The sequence below is a fragment of the Formica exsecta genome, unplaced genomic scaffold (genome assembly GCF_003651465.1).
Source record: "Formica exsecta isolate Colony F162 unplaced genomic scaffold, ASM365146v1 scaffold21, whole genome shotgun sequence".
Lineage (NCBI taxonomy): Eukaryota > Metazoa > Arthropoda > Insecta > Hymenoptera > Formicidae > Formica > Formica exsecta.
The window spans coordinates 1,769,103-1,783,656 of NW_021849398.1; the positions used below are offsets into that span (position 1 = coordinate 1,769,103).

The window sequence follows — 14,554 nt, forward strand, 5'->3', positions numbered from 1 at the left end:
TTTTTTATGATAAATCAATATGTATAAGATTAAAAATGCAGCTAATTTGAGAGGAAACATTCTATGCTACATTCTTAAATATATATATATATATATATATATATATATAACTTTGTTTATATCTCTTGTGTATACACTCTAATAATTTTGTATATAGTTTATTTTCAGGCATGACGGTTATTGCTAATTTCTTCTTGATGATCACGTGGTTACCAGCATGTGTGGTTGTGTCAGAGCATTATAAATTAAATACTTTATCGCCTATCAATTTTATTACTAGGAAGATTATTCGTCCCCTACGATCCTTGGGAGACAAAGTAACAGTAGGATTTACCGCCTTTCTTACCGGAATAGTGATTCGTCTGCGATGGTTGTGGTTACTAACTTTGGGAACTATGGCGATAGCATGTTGCATTATCGTTTTCCATCATCCGGGTCTGCAACTACCGGATTATATTGATTTTCAACTTTTCCATTCAACACATCAATTTGAACGATACGATTTAATATATTCGCGGAGATTTTGGTTTGAACGATACGAAATGGTATCTATATGTTTATATTTATTTACAGTTTATGTTTCTATATGTAAAATATGTATATATATGATATATATATGTGCCTATATTTGATTAATACAGATTGGTAGTGACGCTGAAGTTTTACCATTAAGATTTGTGTGGGGCATAAAACCGATCGACAATGGCGATTACCTTGATCCTAACAAAAGAGGAACACCAGACTATGATACAACCTTTGATATTTCTAATCCAAGGTCGCAATTATGGCTCCAACGATTTTGCAAAAATTTACGGAATCAACCGTTTTATCGTAATACTATGGGACCTCTGTTGACGAATTGTTTTATTGAATCGTTATATTTGTGGATGCAAAGACGTTGTAAAGATCCTGTTGACTCGGATATTGAGTACTTACCGTGCTGCGAAAGCAGCAAATTCCCGTACAAACCCAATGTTTTGCAACAATGCGCAGCTGAAGCTAGCGCGCAGATACATCGCACGCCTCATTTGTGGATTCGGGATGGTGCGATTTCTGCAGGTCTAAAATTTGTGAAAGAACCATTATCCCCGGAAGCGCTGAATGGTACACTCTCGTTTAAACTAACGCCTAAAATTAAAGCGCTTGTTGTTGAATATGATAGTACTTACGCGTATAGTCTGTCATTTGCAAACATGGATAAATTTTTTCATCAGGCAAGTGATACTATTTATCGACGATAATTATTTACATATGGACTATAGATAATAAATTTCAATCTTTAAATTTGAATTAGGTTGAGAGTTGGATGCAAGATCAATTACGAAGTGCGCCTAGAGGGATGCGAGGTGGATGGTTTGTTAGCGGATTTGAATTTTACGAGCTGCAACGAACTTTATACGAAGGTACTATATGGGCAATGGGAGTGTCATTAACTTTAGCTCTCATTGTATTAGTGCTGGTTACTTTAAACCCCCTTATCAGCCTATATGCCATTGTTACTATTGGTGCTGCGATAATAGTAACAGTCGCTATCCTCATCCTTCTTGGTTGGAAACTTAATGTCTTGGAGAGTGTTGCAATAACTACAGCAATAGGTAAAGATTGATAAAGGAAGTTTGATTGAGTCATTTATGATGTAAGATGTTCTTGAAGTTGATTGAATACATGCAGGTGGACTTTATTATAGGTCTCGCTGTAGATTTCAGTCTACATTATGCTGTGAGTTATAAAGCGTGTATTTCTGAGAGAAAAATAGACAAGGTAAAAGCAGCGCTGCAACAGATGGGCGGTCCAACTCTTATGGCGGCGATTACGAGCGGAGCTGCGGGCGCTTTAATGTTACCTTCTCATGTATTGGCATACATACAAATTGGTGTATTTTTATTACTCGTGATGGGCATTAGTTGGATATACGCCACATTATTTCTGTGTTCGATGTTAGCGGTTATAGGACCATCTTCACGTTTCGCTCAGTTTGAATATTCCAGGTGATAAATTTGTTATACATATTTAATTAATCTTTTATCTACATAAGTGCATTTGAGGATTCTAGCAATGTGATATAACACATGCTACGGTATATAAATTATAATAATTAATGATAATCTCTTAAATTACAGATTAAAAATGTTATTGATCTGTTTTCATAAATATGATGATGATAGCGTGGTTGAAGTTGACAAGGATAACAATCGAGCGAGAAAAGCTTATAAAGGACGTGGTATGCTGTCGGAATCGACTCTAAGTACATCCAGCTCTGTATGTCAATTCCATTGCAGTGAATTGGAAACTCTTGCACCAAGACCTCCATCACCACCGTCTCCGTTATCGACATTACTTCGTTGAAATATAATTATTATTATTTAAATCTAAATTATGCCATTTTCTCTAGGAATATCTTTGTTAAGATGAATTTTTCATCTTAACAAATCGTGTACTTTTTCAGATTGTGTGTAAAACAACTATTTGCATATGTTATCTTGTATGTAGGTATGATATCATATAATTAATGTGACTGTTGGCTGTGTTCAAATATCTTTAAGGTCATTAATCAGACACATATGGTCTATCATTCATCTACATATATATATATATACATACACAATGCACATAGATGCATGTATATCAACACACACATACATACACATACATATATATCTATATACAATTTTATAATATAAAGCTTCCTATATATTAGTAATATAAATATATGTACGTACATACACATTATTTATTGACTATGAAATTAAATTTTAACTTAAACTAATAAGTATATTAACATCTCTTTTATACTCTATAAGTTTTAGTTGTAATTTGTAAGAATGTCATATTATATAATGTATATAGATATAAATCTAATGTGTGTCACACAAATAATATTGTATGGATTTTGAATCTCTATAATAATCGATATGATGGTCATTGATCAAATATATTTATGAACATTGTCAGTATTATATGATAACAATGCAAATGTAAATGTAAAAATATTACTTTCTATTTTAGATATTTGCCAATTATTTGTCGCATATATTAATTTATATTAGAATAATAATAAAAGTACATTTGTATGTACATATATTTTATACTTTTTTGTGGTGACATTGTTTTATTATATTATAAAAAATTCGATATAGCTTTTTTCATACATGCAGTATAGGAGAAACTATTTTTATCTTGGAAATCTTATGAATATAAGTTAGGCACAATTATATATTTTGCGAATATGTTTCTAAACTGTATAAAATGATATATTATTAGAGTATAAAATTGTATATGTGTGATGTTATATAAATGCCATATTGATGCCATATAATGATGTTATATTTTAAGTCATTTAAGTAACAGAATGCATTAAAAGAAGTGTAAATACATATGTTGTGTGTGTAATGGAATTTGAAATTAGATGTAATAATATTTGATTCTCTGTATTATGCTTATCAAATGATCAAATGATTGAATAATATATGTGTGTGTGTATTGAGGCAATGATTATTATAACTCTATAAAATCATATAATATATATAGTATCCTTGTTGAAACAACTTTCGTCCTTGATATGAACGTTTAATTTATCTATGTATATGTTTAATTTCCCGATCTTTTTTTGCGCTCATACGTGCGTTCAAAAATCTATTCAGAATTATGTTTAATTGACCAATCAAAAAGAGTAAAAATTTCTTATTTTAGACACTTTGATGAGTTGATTTTTGAACGCAACTTTAGAGAAACAGTATATATAAATACGAAATTGTGCCGGGTACTGGGTATATAGATTGCTATGGAAACAGATATACAAAACATGTGGCATTCTGTGATTATAATTTCCAATATTTGTATCACATACACATCTTATATATGTACATCTGCTTTTGTCTGCTTTTGGCCAGGGGACGTGATAAAATGTCAATTTAATAAATTATGAAATTGCCAATTATTTAAGAATTAGGGCAAAGCATGTGTGAAAACATGTAAAGATGAAAGGTCTATTTTAATCAATTCTAGATATGTTTTATATATATTGATATAATATTACAGATATTATATCACATAAACGAAAAAGCTGAGATATGTAGTTTGATAAATAAGCATTAAATAAGTTCACAATTCTTTTTTGTACTGAAAGATACTCATAACAACTTGCAGTCTCTCATGCACGGTTTAAGGTAAAGAATGTTTTTTTTATTTTATTCGAATATATTCCTGTCGATTCTCATCTTATAAAGAAGTGCCACACACACATAACAATATATTAAAATTTATTGTTTTAAAGATTTAAAGTAATATAAAGTAATAAATCTAACATTAAAATTTAACTTATTCCGTATATAATTGCATGTTATTAAGAAGAATTAAAAGAAGAATTTAAGATTAAAAAGAATCTCAATTCCATATTATCTTTGCTTATTGCATTTTATTTTTATTTTTAATATATATATATATATATATATATATCTTTTTAGAGCAGACCACAAATCTCTTGGAGGACTCGGTACGAGTCGATGGTTGGAAGCACTTTGGGAACCAAGTGCTGGTTTATTTGCTTTGCCAGGTGGGCTTGATATGTTGGATGTAAGTGGTGATGGAGATGCTAGGCTTATTTGTGCTGATCTAGGACCAATAGGAAATGACTTGACAAAGGTACATGTACATGCACTTATAAATATAACAGTTTATATAGAAAGTTTATATATATATGTATATCATTAATTTATATATTTAAATACTGCAAAGAAAATAAGTGAGTGAGAAAGTAGCCATATTTTTCTGCAAATTATGGTATATAAATTATTTTATATTCAAGATAATCTTATAAATCTTGAGGACAAAATGTAATTAAATAATGTTAAATTAGCAAACTTTGAAATTCTGTCTCTTTCCTCTTGAGAAAGAGTTTTTCTCTTATAACTTATATTCTTTTATAACTTCTAATATATTTTGTTTGTTTTCTAGATACGAGTGTATAAAGGAGGTGATCAAGTAACCGAACATAACATGATAGATCCACCTTGTGGTGTGGTTGGTTTTTATACAGAAAACGGAGAAATTCGCTCATCTGTAATGGCTGTAGGAGCTGGGGCCAGTGTATATATTTTTAAAAACATGAGACCCTTTTTTAAGTATTGTCTGCCACACATTGATGCTCATCCAAAAGAACGAGAGGTACATACATTAGTAATGATATAGAACCATTTTTTAGTTTATAGGTCAAAATTTTATATATTGTCGCGAAGAGTAAATTAATAATTTGATGTAGATTTGGCATAAATGTGGATTGGACGAGGAATTGAATGTGCTTACGCTGGCGGACGATTTGGAGCTATTGCTAAAAGAACTTGGAGCATCATTTCTTTCACCTCGCACATTAAAATTTCTGTCTATGGACAGTAATTTACGATTGAGCTTCGCGGAGCAGTATAGAAGAATTCCGCTTGTCAAAGCCAATGCCCTAACAGCAATTGCAATCATCCGGAGGGATTCGTGGAACGACCCTGCCAGTAGTTGTTTAATATTAGGAACCGAGGCTGGCGAAATTCTCATCTTAGATCCCAGGTATTTTTCTTGCATAATTAAAACGAAATGCGCGCGTTTGTATTGAATCATATTCATATGAATATTGTTTATCTCTGTTATGTACGAGTCGATGGTTGGAAGCACTTTGGGAACCAAGTGCTGGTTTATTTGCTTTGCCAGGTGGGCTTGATATGTTGGATGTAAGTGGTGATGGAGATGCTAGGCTTATTTGTGCTGATCTAGGACCAATAGGAAATGACTTGACAAAGGTACATGTACATGCACTTATAAATATAACAAAGTTTATATAGAAAATTTATATATATATGTATATCATTAATTTATATATTTAAATACTGCAAAGAAAATAAGTGAGTGAGAAAGTAGCCATATTTTTCTGCAAATTATGGTATATAAATTATTTTATATTCAAGATAATCTTATAAATCTTGAGGACAAAATGTAATTAAATAATGTTAAATTAGCAAACTTTGAAATTCTGTCTCTTTCCTCTTGAGAAAGAGTTTTTCTCTTATAACTTATATTCTTTTATAACTTCTAATATATTTTGTTTGTTTTCTAGATACGAGTGTATAAAGGAGGTGATCAAGTAACCGAACATAACATGATAGATCCACCTTGTGGTGTGGTTGGTTTTTATACAGAAAACGGAGAAATTCGCTCATCTGTAATGGCTGTAGGAGCTGGGGCCAGTGTATATATTTTTAAAAACATGAGACCCTTTTTTAAGTATTGTCTGCCACACATTGATGCTCATCCAAAAGAACGAGAGGTACATACATTAGTAATGATATAGAACCATTTTTTAGTTTATAGGTAAAAATTTTATATATTGTCGCGAAGAGTAAATTAATAATTTGATGTAGATTTGGCATAAATGTGGATTGGACGAGGAATTGAATGTGCTTACGCTGGCGGACGATTTGGAGCTATTGCTAAAAGAACTTGGAGCATCATTTCTTTCACCTCGCACATTAAAATTTCTGTCTATGGACAGTAATTTACGATTGAGCTTCGCGGAGCAGTATAGAAGAATTCCGCTTGTCAAAGCCAATGCCCTAACAGCAATTGCAATCATCCGGAGGGATTCGTGGAACGACCCTGCCAGTAGTTGTTTAATATTAGGAACCGAGGCTGGCGAAATTCTCATCTTAGATCCCAGGTATTTTTCTTGCATAATTAAAACGAAATGCGCGCGTTTGTATTGAATCATATTCATATGAATATTGTTTATCTCTGTTATGGATATCATTTAATTGCCACACAGAGCATTTTCAATTATGGATAAACATCAATTGGAGTGGCCACCAGTGGCATTTGCCAGTTGTGGTTTATGGACTGGCGATGGTCGCATAATGGTCATTGGAAGAGATGGAAAAATAGGAGCGATTAGGAGGGGAAGTCCTGTGAAACTTTGGGAAACATTGCCAGCGCCAGCAGTAGCTATTTCCGTTCTTACTTCTGAAGGTGCGGCAGTAGCTGTTATGGATGGTACTTTAGTAGGATTTTCAAAAAGGGTATGTTTGAATATATATCTTTTCAACATTGTCAATCGAGTACAAATTTGTGTACTCAATTGACAATATGTGTGTGTTACTCTTTTTCGAATATATAAATTTCGCACACAGGGGATAAAATTATGGTACATCAATATTCCTGGCATAATATTAGATTTAGTGAGTTTACCAGTACCGCAAAGCGGACTGTCTTTATTAGCTGTAAGCACAGCAGGCTATGGAGTGCGCATTTATGACGGAAAACATCACGTGGATACAGTGAAGATTATGGAACCTGTATCCGCTCTTAAGGTACTTTTTACATAAAGATGTATTTTATTAAAACAAAATTGATGTAAATTTACATGTGTGTGTTCTTGATATATATAAATATAAATAAACTTAATTTATAAACGTAGTATGGACGAATGGGACAAGAAGAACGAACAATAGCTATGATTACTGTCGGCGGTGGCTTATGTATGAAGATTTTAAAACGCACTGCTGATTTCAATGTGAACAATTCAATATCGAATTCGTTATCATGCAATACATCGAAGTTCTCGATACCGAAGAAAACACGATTATTCGTCGATCAAACGATAAGGGAGAGGGCCGAGGCGAAAAAAATTCATAACACCTTTCAGCAAGGCTTTCTTCGTTTACGCTTAACAACCGCTAAACGAGCATTCGAAAATTTAAGCGAAAATCAAGCAGCAGGACCGAATCCTATTACATTAGAGGCAAATGTCCTCGGTTTGGGTCCCAATTACATGATTCGCATTCTAGTGACAAATATCTCTGAAGGTTTATCCTACACAGAATTATATATTCTTTGCAGATCCGAGGATACCGATGTGAATCCTTGTGTGATAAACTTGCCTTTGCTACCGAGTGCTATACCCATACCTTTAACCGTTAGCGCAAACTTAAGAGGTCAAATATCGGGGAAGATTAAAATATTACTGTGCAAGAAATCAAATCCAAAACCTTTAGGGATAACGACTGTAATATTGCCAGCTGCTGAGGAAGATTTTGAAATCTGAAGAATACATTTATCTAAATTTTTTAAATGAAAATTATGTCATTCTATGTTAGATTTATCACTTTTTAGAATAGAAAATTTGTCTTTGATGCCTTTGGTTGCATGTCCATATCAATGATCCATACTGATCTATACATGATTTAAAAACTTTAGAAATACCAATAAAAAATAAATCTTATTATTTTCTTATTCTCTTATCTTATTCTATTTCTTCTAGTACTGATTATAGATACTTATTAGTTTTATTCTTTATTTTTTCTAATAATTCTTGATTGTATCTCGTTATATTTGAATTTTCATCGATGAGATTTTGTATTAGATGGTCTATTAGAGGAACGTTCTGTTTGAGCTACGAAAGTTTTTAAGCATTTGATTGATCAATCAGGACATTTTTGTCCTTGTTTTGAATTATTAATCAAACGATTCGAAACTTTTACCTATAATTTATAAAATCATATGGTATTCCACCACCGAGTGGCGCTGCGATCGATTAAAATTTTTTATATACTCTACATTTGTTTTGTATGAATGTATGTGCGTGATAGTTTATAAAATATGGCGGACTCTGCAGGAAATTGGTGTCTCATCGAGAGTGATCCTGGTGTTTTTACGGAATTGATTAAAGAATTTGGTAAGTACATTTCCAATTATTTCAGATTATATTGATGTAATAAAATTGATCTAATTTATAGTAGAATCTCTATGCATTATTTTTATAACGTGATTATATGAACTGTGCTTGTTAAGGTTATACACTCGGGAATAGCAAATTGCAATACTTTTTTTCAATAAGTTTCGGAATTTCTTTTTATTTCATGAATATAGGTTGCAAAATCGATTCACATTAGCATAAGTATGTGTGTGAATGTGTGTATATATATATATATACACACATACATACATATACATATATATATATATAATCTTTTCAGGTGTCAAAGGAGCACAAGTGGAAGAATTATGGAGTTTGGATGATGAGCAATTTGATGATTTGAAGTAAATTTATTTTGCATAATATAAGTACAATTTTTTTTATTTAACTTAAAAAACAGTTTATGTATGAAAGATTAGATATCTTTAATATGACTATATATTTTTGTAACTATACTTCCTGTAAAAAACTATACTTTTTTTTTGTAATCTTTGTAATTATATTTGTTCGTATGTACTTTCATTCTCTTGCTTTTCGTTATAGCAAGATTGTATTATTTGTTTTAAATGCACAAAATATGAAACATGTATAATAGATAATAAAATAGCAGCATGTTAATAATTTTATATATATTTATATATATATTAATAATTTAAGAGATTAACACACACAACACATTAATTTTATATGGTTTACTTTTATATACAGCACTATTTCTCTTATATATGTACTTATTCCTTTATATTATACTATTTTAATTATATTTATACCATACTTTTATATATATACAATATTAAATGTTATAAATAATTTTTGACAGGCCTATTCATGGTTTAATATTTTTATTCAAATGGGTACAAGATGATGAATTATCAGGAAATATTGTGCGCGATAATAGATTGGACAAAATATTTTTTGCAAAACAGGTACGTGTATGTGATCATAATTTTATGATTATTTAATTGAATTTATATTACGAGATAATTATATTGATTTATGTGAATTATTTGTGTGCTCATATAGAAATCAGATTTTTATAGATTTTACTTATAAAATAATGATATATGTTTAGGTAATAAACAATGCCTGTGCAACACAAGCAATATTGAGTGTTTTATTAAATTGTAAACACCCAGACATATCTTTAGGACCAAATTTAGAGGAATTTAAAAATTTCTGTCAAAGCTTTGATGCAAACATGCGTGGACTTGCCCTTAGCAATTCTGATGTTATAAGAGAAGTGCATAATTCCTTTTCCAGGTATGTATTATTTAGCTAGCTGTTCAACAGTTATCAATACCATGAATGGTTCTGTATTGTAAATCCAAATTTTAGACAGACTTTATTTGAATATGACTCAAAGCAGGCATCTAAAGATGATGATGTATTTCATTTTGTGAGTTACGTTCCGCTTGATGGTCGTTTGTATGAATTGGATGGATTAAAAGATGGTCCGATTGATTTATGCCCATGTCCAATGGGAGAACAATGGGTACAAGCTGCAAAGCCTATAATTCAAAAACGAATAAACAAGTAAGTTATAATATATAGCTACTTCATTAACTCTATAAATAAAATTACAAATGTTATTATAAATACAGATATAATGAAGGCGAAATCCATTTCAATTTGATGGCTATAGTAACAGATAGAAAAACTTTATATGAAAGACAAAAAGCTAATGTCTGCGATCCTGCAGAGCTAGAACGTTTACAAACACTAATTGAGGAAGAAATAAGAAAGTCGAAAAGATACCAAATAGAGAATATTAGAAGGAAACATAATTATTTACCACTTATTATGGAACTTTTGAAGATTCTTGCTAAAGAAGGCAAGCTTGTACCTTTGTATCAAAAGGCAAAGGACAAAGCACTCGAAAAGGAATCGAAGAAAAATAAGGTGTGAATTTATCTAAAGAAAAAAAAATTTAATCTTAAGTGATTATTGCAGAAGAAAATAATTCACACTGTATCAATCTTTTTTTTTAATAAACAGTTATTTGCATAATGTTTATCTTTCCATTTTTATTTTCCCCATATACACACATATACACACGCATGCAATTTAAAATACATTTAGAGTAAAATAATAGTTTTGTATTTTTTATATAATATTTAGGAGTATTAAGATAATACACTGTAGAATATTTATTAGTATTACAATCAACTTCTTAATTTTAAATATCAGTTGTGATTGCATTGTCACTGTCTTCTTCATTTAGTAAATAAACCTTTTTATTTTTATAAACAATTCTAGGTAAGAACTTCTCCGTTAAGGCCTCTTTAATTTCGGGAATTTTAGTATGATATAGATATTCTACAACATCTGCAAATGCAATTTTTTCATATAATACGATTCCATTTGTAATTTTTAGAAATATGCTTTAAATATTATTTTATATTACCAGCAAAATTTTCCATATTATTCATATTACATTCTTGAACTTGATAAAAAAAGACTTTACAAAGAAATACTGCAGTTGCTCCATCAAAATATTGTGCAACATTAGACCATATAATTTCACGAGTATTTGCTATTCCTTTTTCATACATACTGCAATAGTGAATTGTACACATTTATATGTAGCGATCCAATAATGTTTGTTATATATTGAAATCAATTTGTATATTTCTTATAATAGATATGCAATAAATTTAATGTAATACTTACTACTCAATTAACTTTATCTTAATATCACTTAAATAGATAGGACCTGGACTAAATAATTGCAAATGCAATTGATTTTGCCAAAATGTTTTTAAAATGTTTTCATGTATATTTAATTTCTCTTTCATTTTCTGCCACACCGGCTTTGGAATTATAGCATTTTTTAATTCTTTTATATCCTCACTTAATGTTATATTAAGTAAAGTTTTTATAAATTTTTTGATCAATGGCAATGTCCATTTAATGTTTGATAATGCTGCAATTAAATTAAACAAATTTGGTAATATACAAATGTGAACCTGTTTTAATATCTAGAAAGAAAGAGAAAATTATAAACATAATATATTCGATAATATAATATTACAAAATACTTACGTTCTATTTGTGAATCATCCTCAATCTTTTTAAGATATTGATATCGTTTAAAAATTGATCGTCTTGTTCGTCTTAATAACATTGCCAATTCAATATATTTAGTGTCACGCTTATCAAGATGTTTATTCTGTATATACATTAAAATTTTTTTATCTTCTTTTGATGTATACCTGAAACAGAAAAATTATTATATATGTATTAAAATGTATATAAGAATCCAAGTTCAATTTAAAATTTGTATTGTACCGAGCATAAGTGATCTTTTTACAATATAATACTTTGAATCTGGAATAAACACTGTATAAAGTCCGCCAAGGTAATCCATTTGCTAAAAATTGTACAAATTTCTGTCTTTCTCTTAGATTGCTTATATAGTATTTTCCATTATGCCTCCAATTAAAAAATGGTTTAACCATGTTCGTGTCCCAATCATGAAGCTATATATATATGTAATATATATCAGATGTTATAACATATTAATACATTAAATTATATTACATGCTATGTATGTACATTTATAGCAAATAACTATATACTTGGCAAAAAGTTTCCCAGTTTTTTTTGATAATTGTATCTTCCTTAGGTGAATATAATCCTTTTCGGAGTGGTCCATATTTCCCAAATAATTTTTTCTGTGGCCTTGTTGGTGCATGAGATCCGGTAAGCTCTATTTTATGTTGTGGAGGCACTTTATGTATTAGTTTTATATATAATGCACGCAATTTCTGTATATACAAAATAATTAAAATTTTAATTAACACAATAAAATAAATAAATCATATATAGTACTCAAAATATATCAATTAACCTTTGTAAGAGAAAGTGGCAATTCTTCCCAATCTTTTATATTTTCCAATTCTTCTAAAAGATGTTCTTCTTTTTTATTCAACTTATGTTTTAGTTTAAAAGGATTATTACTATTACTAATTTGTTGGTTATCAACAAATATTGACTTTTCTGATTCTATTGAAGATTTTGATTCTGAATCCATAAGTGTTGCATTTGTGTTTCGTTCTTCGCAATCGCTAATTAAAAGGGGATCTGTGGCTGGATCTTTATTTATACTTACTAAGCTATCATCAGTCTCCTGTGTAATATTAATAACCATTAAAGACGAAATATCTGGTGATATTTTAGTGTCTTCAAAATCTATTACAGAATTTAAATCATGTAATAATTTAACGTCTTCAAATTCGTTAAAATTTTCTGTACTGTTTAATTCTTGTTTAAACATATCATAATCACTACTAATGCTAATTGTTTTTTTTCTTTGTGTACATACATTCATTTCAGTTGTATTGGCAGATTGTAAGAACTTTTTCTCTTCTTTAAACATTGAATTCTCAAATATGTCTTCTAAAAAAGTAAATGCGTTCTCACTATTTCGAGGACTATTTATATTTTCATCTTTACAATTTGTATAAGAATGTTGAAGGTCATCTGCCTTGTTAGGACTATTTTGTATATTTTCCATCTTCATAGATGTGATCCCATCTGATTTTAATTGGTTTGGCACATTATTACAGGGATTATTCATTCTTTCATTTTCACATTTATTTATGTCCATTGTTTTTTTTTTTTTTTGATATTGTTTACTATACTTATTTCTTTAATCTTTTATTATTTAGGTTAATATGTGCGATGGCAGATATGTGATTACAAGATTTTATATATGATTTTATGTATTTTTAGACATAGTTTCATTACAATTCATTTTTATTAAAGTAATATTAATTTATTTAACTTGTCTCAATATCATATGTACACTGTAACTCTGATTATCTTTGAAGAAATGTTATATAAAACACGAAAAAGTTTTTTCTCCGCTTTATTGGCTTCTGCATGCTGCTGCACGTGTGCGGCAACCATAGACATAGTATATCTAGACCGAGTGTTGAGGAGTGGGAGCCGAAATGCACGTAGAAAAGGACATACTCTGTTTCGTGCCCCTTGCGTTCTCTCTCGCTCGCACGTAGCATGACGAAAGAGAGCGCTATACTCTGTGCGAGCGAGAAATAATTTGTAATAGGGTAAAATATTAATTAATTAAAATTAATATAATATTACTATTAAAGTAATAATAAATGGTAAAATAAAATTAATTTTTCAAATAAAAAATTTTGATTTGATTGTATTACCAGAGAGAAGCCTGAGAGGGGCCGTGCCGCTGTTTTCCGAAAGACGCTTTTTCTAGCTAATGCAGTAGCGCGAACTGGATCCATTTTAGAGCCGGCGGAATTACATGGCCAGGTTCACTTTTTGGTGCCACGGTAAAACGGCCAAGTTGGTACATGTCCGTGCTAAATCCATAATTATGGATCAAAAATGCAGAGAAATATTATACATTTATTAATGTTTTATTAGTTGCGCGCGTAATGTTTTTTCATTTTAGTATATACTACGGTCAGCGATAATAAGTTATTATTGAAGTATTTTTATGTACATATATATACATGCATGTGAAATAAAAAATAAATTTTCTTCAATCAATTTTCTTAATAATTTTTTCCCTAATTTTTAAATATAACGTGTAGAAGACATTTACAATAAAATGCTTTCACTTTTTTCTTATTCTCGAAACAAAATTATCAAGCATTTTAAGCAATATAAAATTATGTTTTTAATTTATATAGCTTTTTATAATTAATTAATTAATTAATAATTATATAGTCGATTCACAAAAGTTTCTTCTTCTAGTTCTCAATTTTTAAATCAATTTTTATCTGTCATAAAGCTATAATTTTTTTTTCTAAGGTAAAACAGAAACGATTTCAGGATAATGAA

The 14,554-nt window shown here is 29.8% G+C and overlaps 4 protein-coding genes across 8 annotated transcripts in view; 3 read left to right on the forward strand and 1 right to left on the reverse strand.

Moving 5' to 3' along the window:
- Nucleotides 1–3,482, forward strand: part of LOC115234840 (protein dispatched-like) — a 13,472-nt gene extending 9,990 nt beyond the window's left edge. The window contains exons 3-7 of the mRNA XM_029806188.1: nucleotides 120–545; nucleotides 642–1,214; nucleotides 1,295–1,595; nucleotides 1,688–1,988; nucleotides 2,121–3,482. Coding sequence (XP_029662048.1) covers nucleotides 120–545; nucleotides 642–1,214; nucleotides 1,295–1,595; nucleotides 1,688–1,988; nucleotides 2,121–2,346 — 1,827 coding nt within the window. The 3' untranslated portion in view covers nucleotides 2,347–3,482. The remainder of the gene's footprint in view (nucleotides 1–119; nucleotides 546–641; nucleotides 1,215–1,294; nucleotides 1,596–1,687; nucleotides 1,989–2,120) is intronic.
- Nucleotides 3,483–3,609: 127 nt separating this feature from the next.
- On the forward strand, nucleotides 3,610–8,264 carry LOC115234924 (Bardet-Biedl syndrome 1 protein homolog). 3 transcript variants are annotated; one of them, XM_029806334.1, is made up of 8 exons: nucleotides 3,610–4,166; nucleotides 4,464–4,641; nucleotides 4,954–5,163; nucleotides 5,258–5,553; nucleotides 6,803–7,052; nucleotides 7,164–7,343; nucleotides 7,451–7,787; nucleotides 7,873–8,030. In XM_029806334.1, exons 1-8 carry the CDS (start codon nucleotides 4,153–4,155, stop codon nucleotides 7,890–7,892), a joined length of 1,485 nt encoding a protein of 494 aa, XP_029662194.1. In that variant the 5' UTR covers nucleotides 3,610–4,152; the 3' UTR covers nucleotides 7,893–8,030. The 3 variants fall into 3 exon arrangements, with proteins under 3 accessions (XP_029662194.1, XP_029662192.1, XP_029662193.1); XM_029806332.1 differs by having other exon boundaries at nucleotides 7,451–8,264; XM_029806333.1 differs by having other exon boundaries at nucleotides 4,469–4,641; nucleotides 7,451–8,264.
- A 294-nt stretch (nucleotides 8,265–8,558) lies between these two features.
- Nucleotides 8,559–10,735, forward strand: LOC115234923 (ubiquitin carboxyl-terminal hydrolase isozyme L5). Its single transcript, XM_029806331.1, has 6 exons — nucleotides 8,559–8,707; nucleotides 9,009–9,072; nucleotides 9,549–9,654; nucleotides 9,801–9,988; nucleotides 10,064–10,261; nucleotides 10,330–10,735. The coding sequence occupies exons 1-6, from the start codon at nucleotides 8,632–8,634 to the stop codon at nucleotides 10,631–10,633; spliced, it is 936 nt and encodes a 311-aa protein (XP_029662191.1). The 5' UTR covers nucleotides 8,559–8,631; the 3' UTR covers nucleotides 10,634–10,735.
- Nucleotides 10,706–13,659, reverse strand: LOC115234922. 3 transcript variants are annotated; one of them, XM_029806329.1, is made up of 8 exons: nucleotides 13,053–13,655; nucleotides 12,579–12,857; nucleotides 12,307–12,495; nucleotides 12,017–12,207; nucleotides 11,771–11,940; nucleotides 11,399–11,651; nucleotides 11,133–11,281; nucleotides 10,706–11,053 (listed from the first exon to the last, which is right to left on the reverse strand). In XM_029806329.1, exons 1-8 carry the CDS (start codon nucleotides 13,335–13,337, stop codon nucleotides 10,905–10,907), a joined length of 1,665 nt encoding a protein of 554 aa, XP_029662189.1. In that variant the 5' UTR covers nucleotides 13,338–13,655; the 3' UTR covers nucleotides 10,706–10,904. The 3 variants fall into 3 exon arrangements, with proteins under 3 accessions (XP_029662189.1, XP_029662190.1, XP_029662188.1); XM_029806330.1 differs by having other exon boundaries at nucleotides 12,579–12,919; nucleotides 13,053–13,336; XM_029806328.1 differs by having other exon boundaries at nucleotides 12,579–13,659.
- Nucleotides 13,660–14,554: the final 895 nt, after the last annotated feature.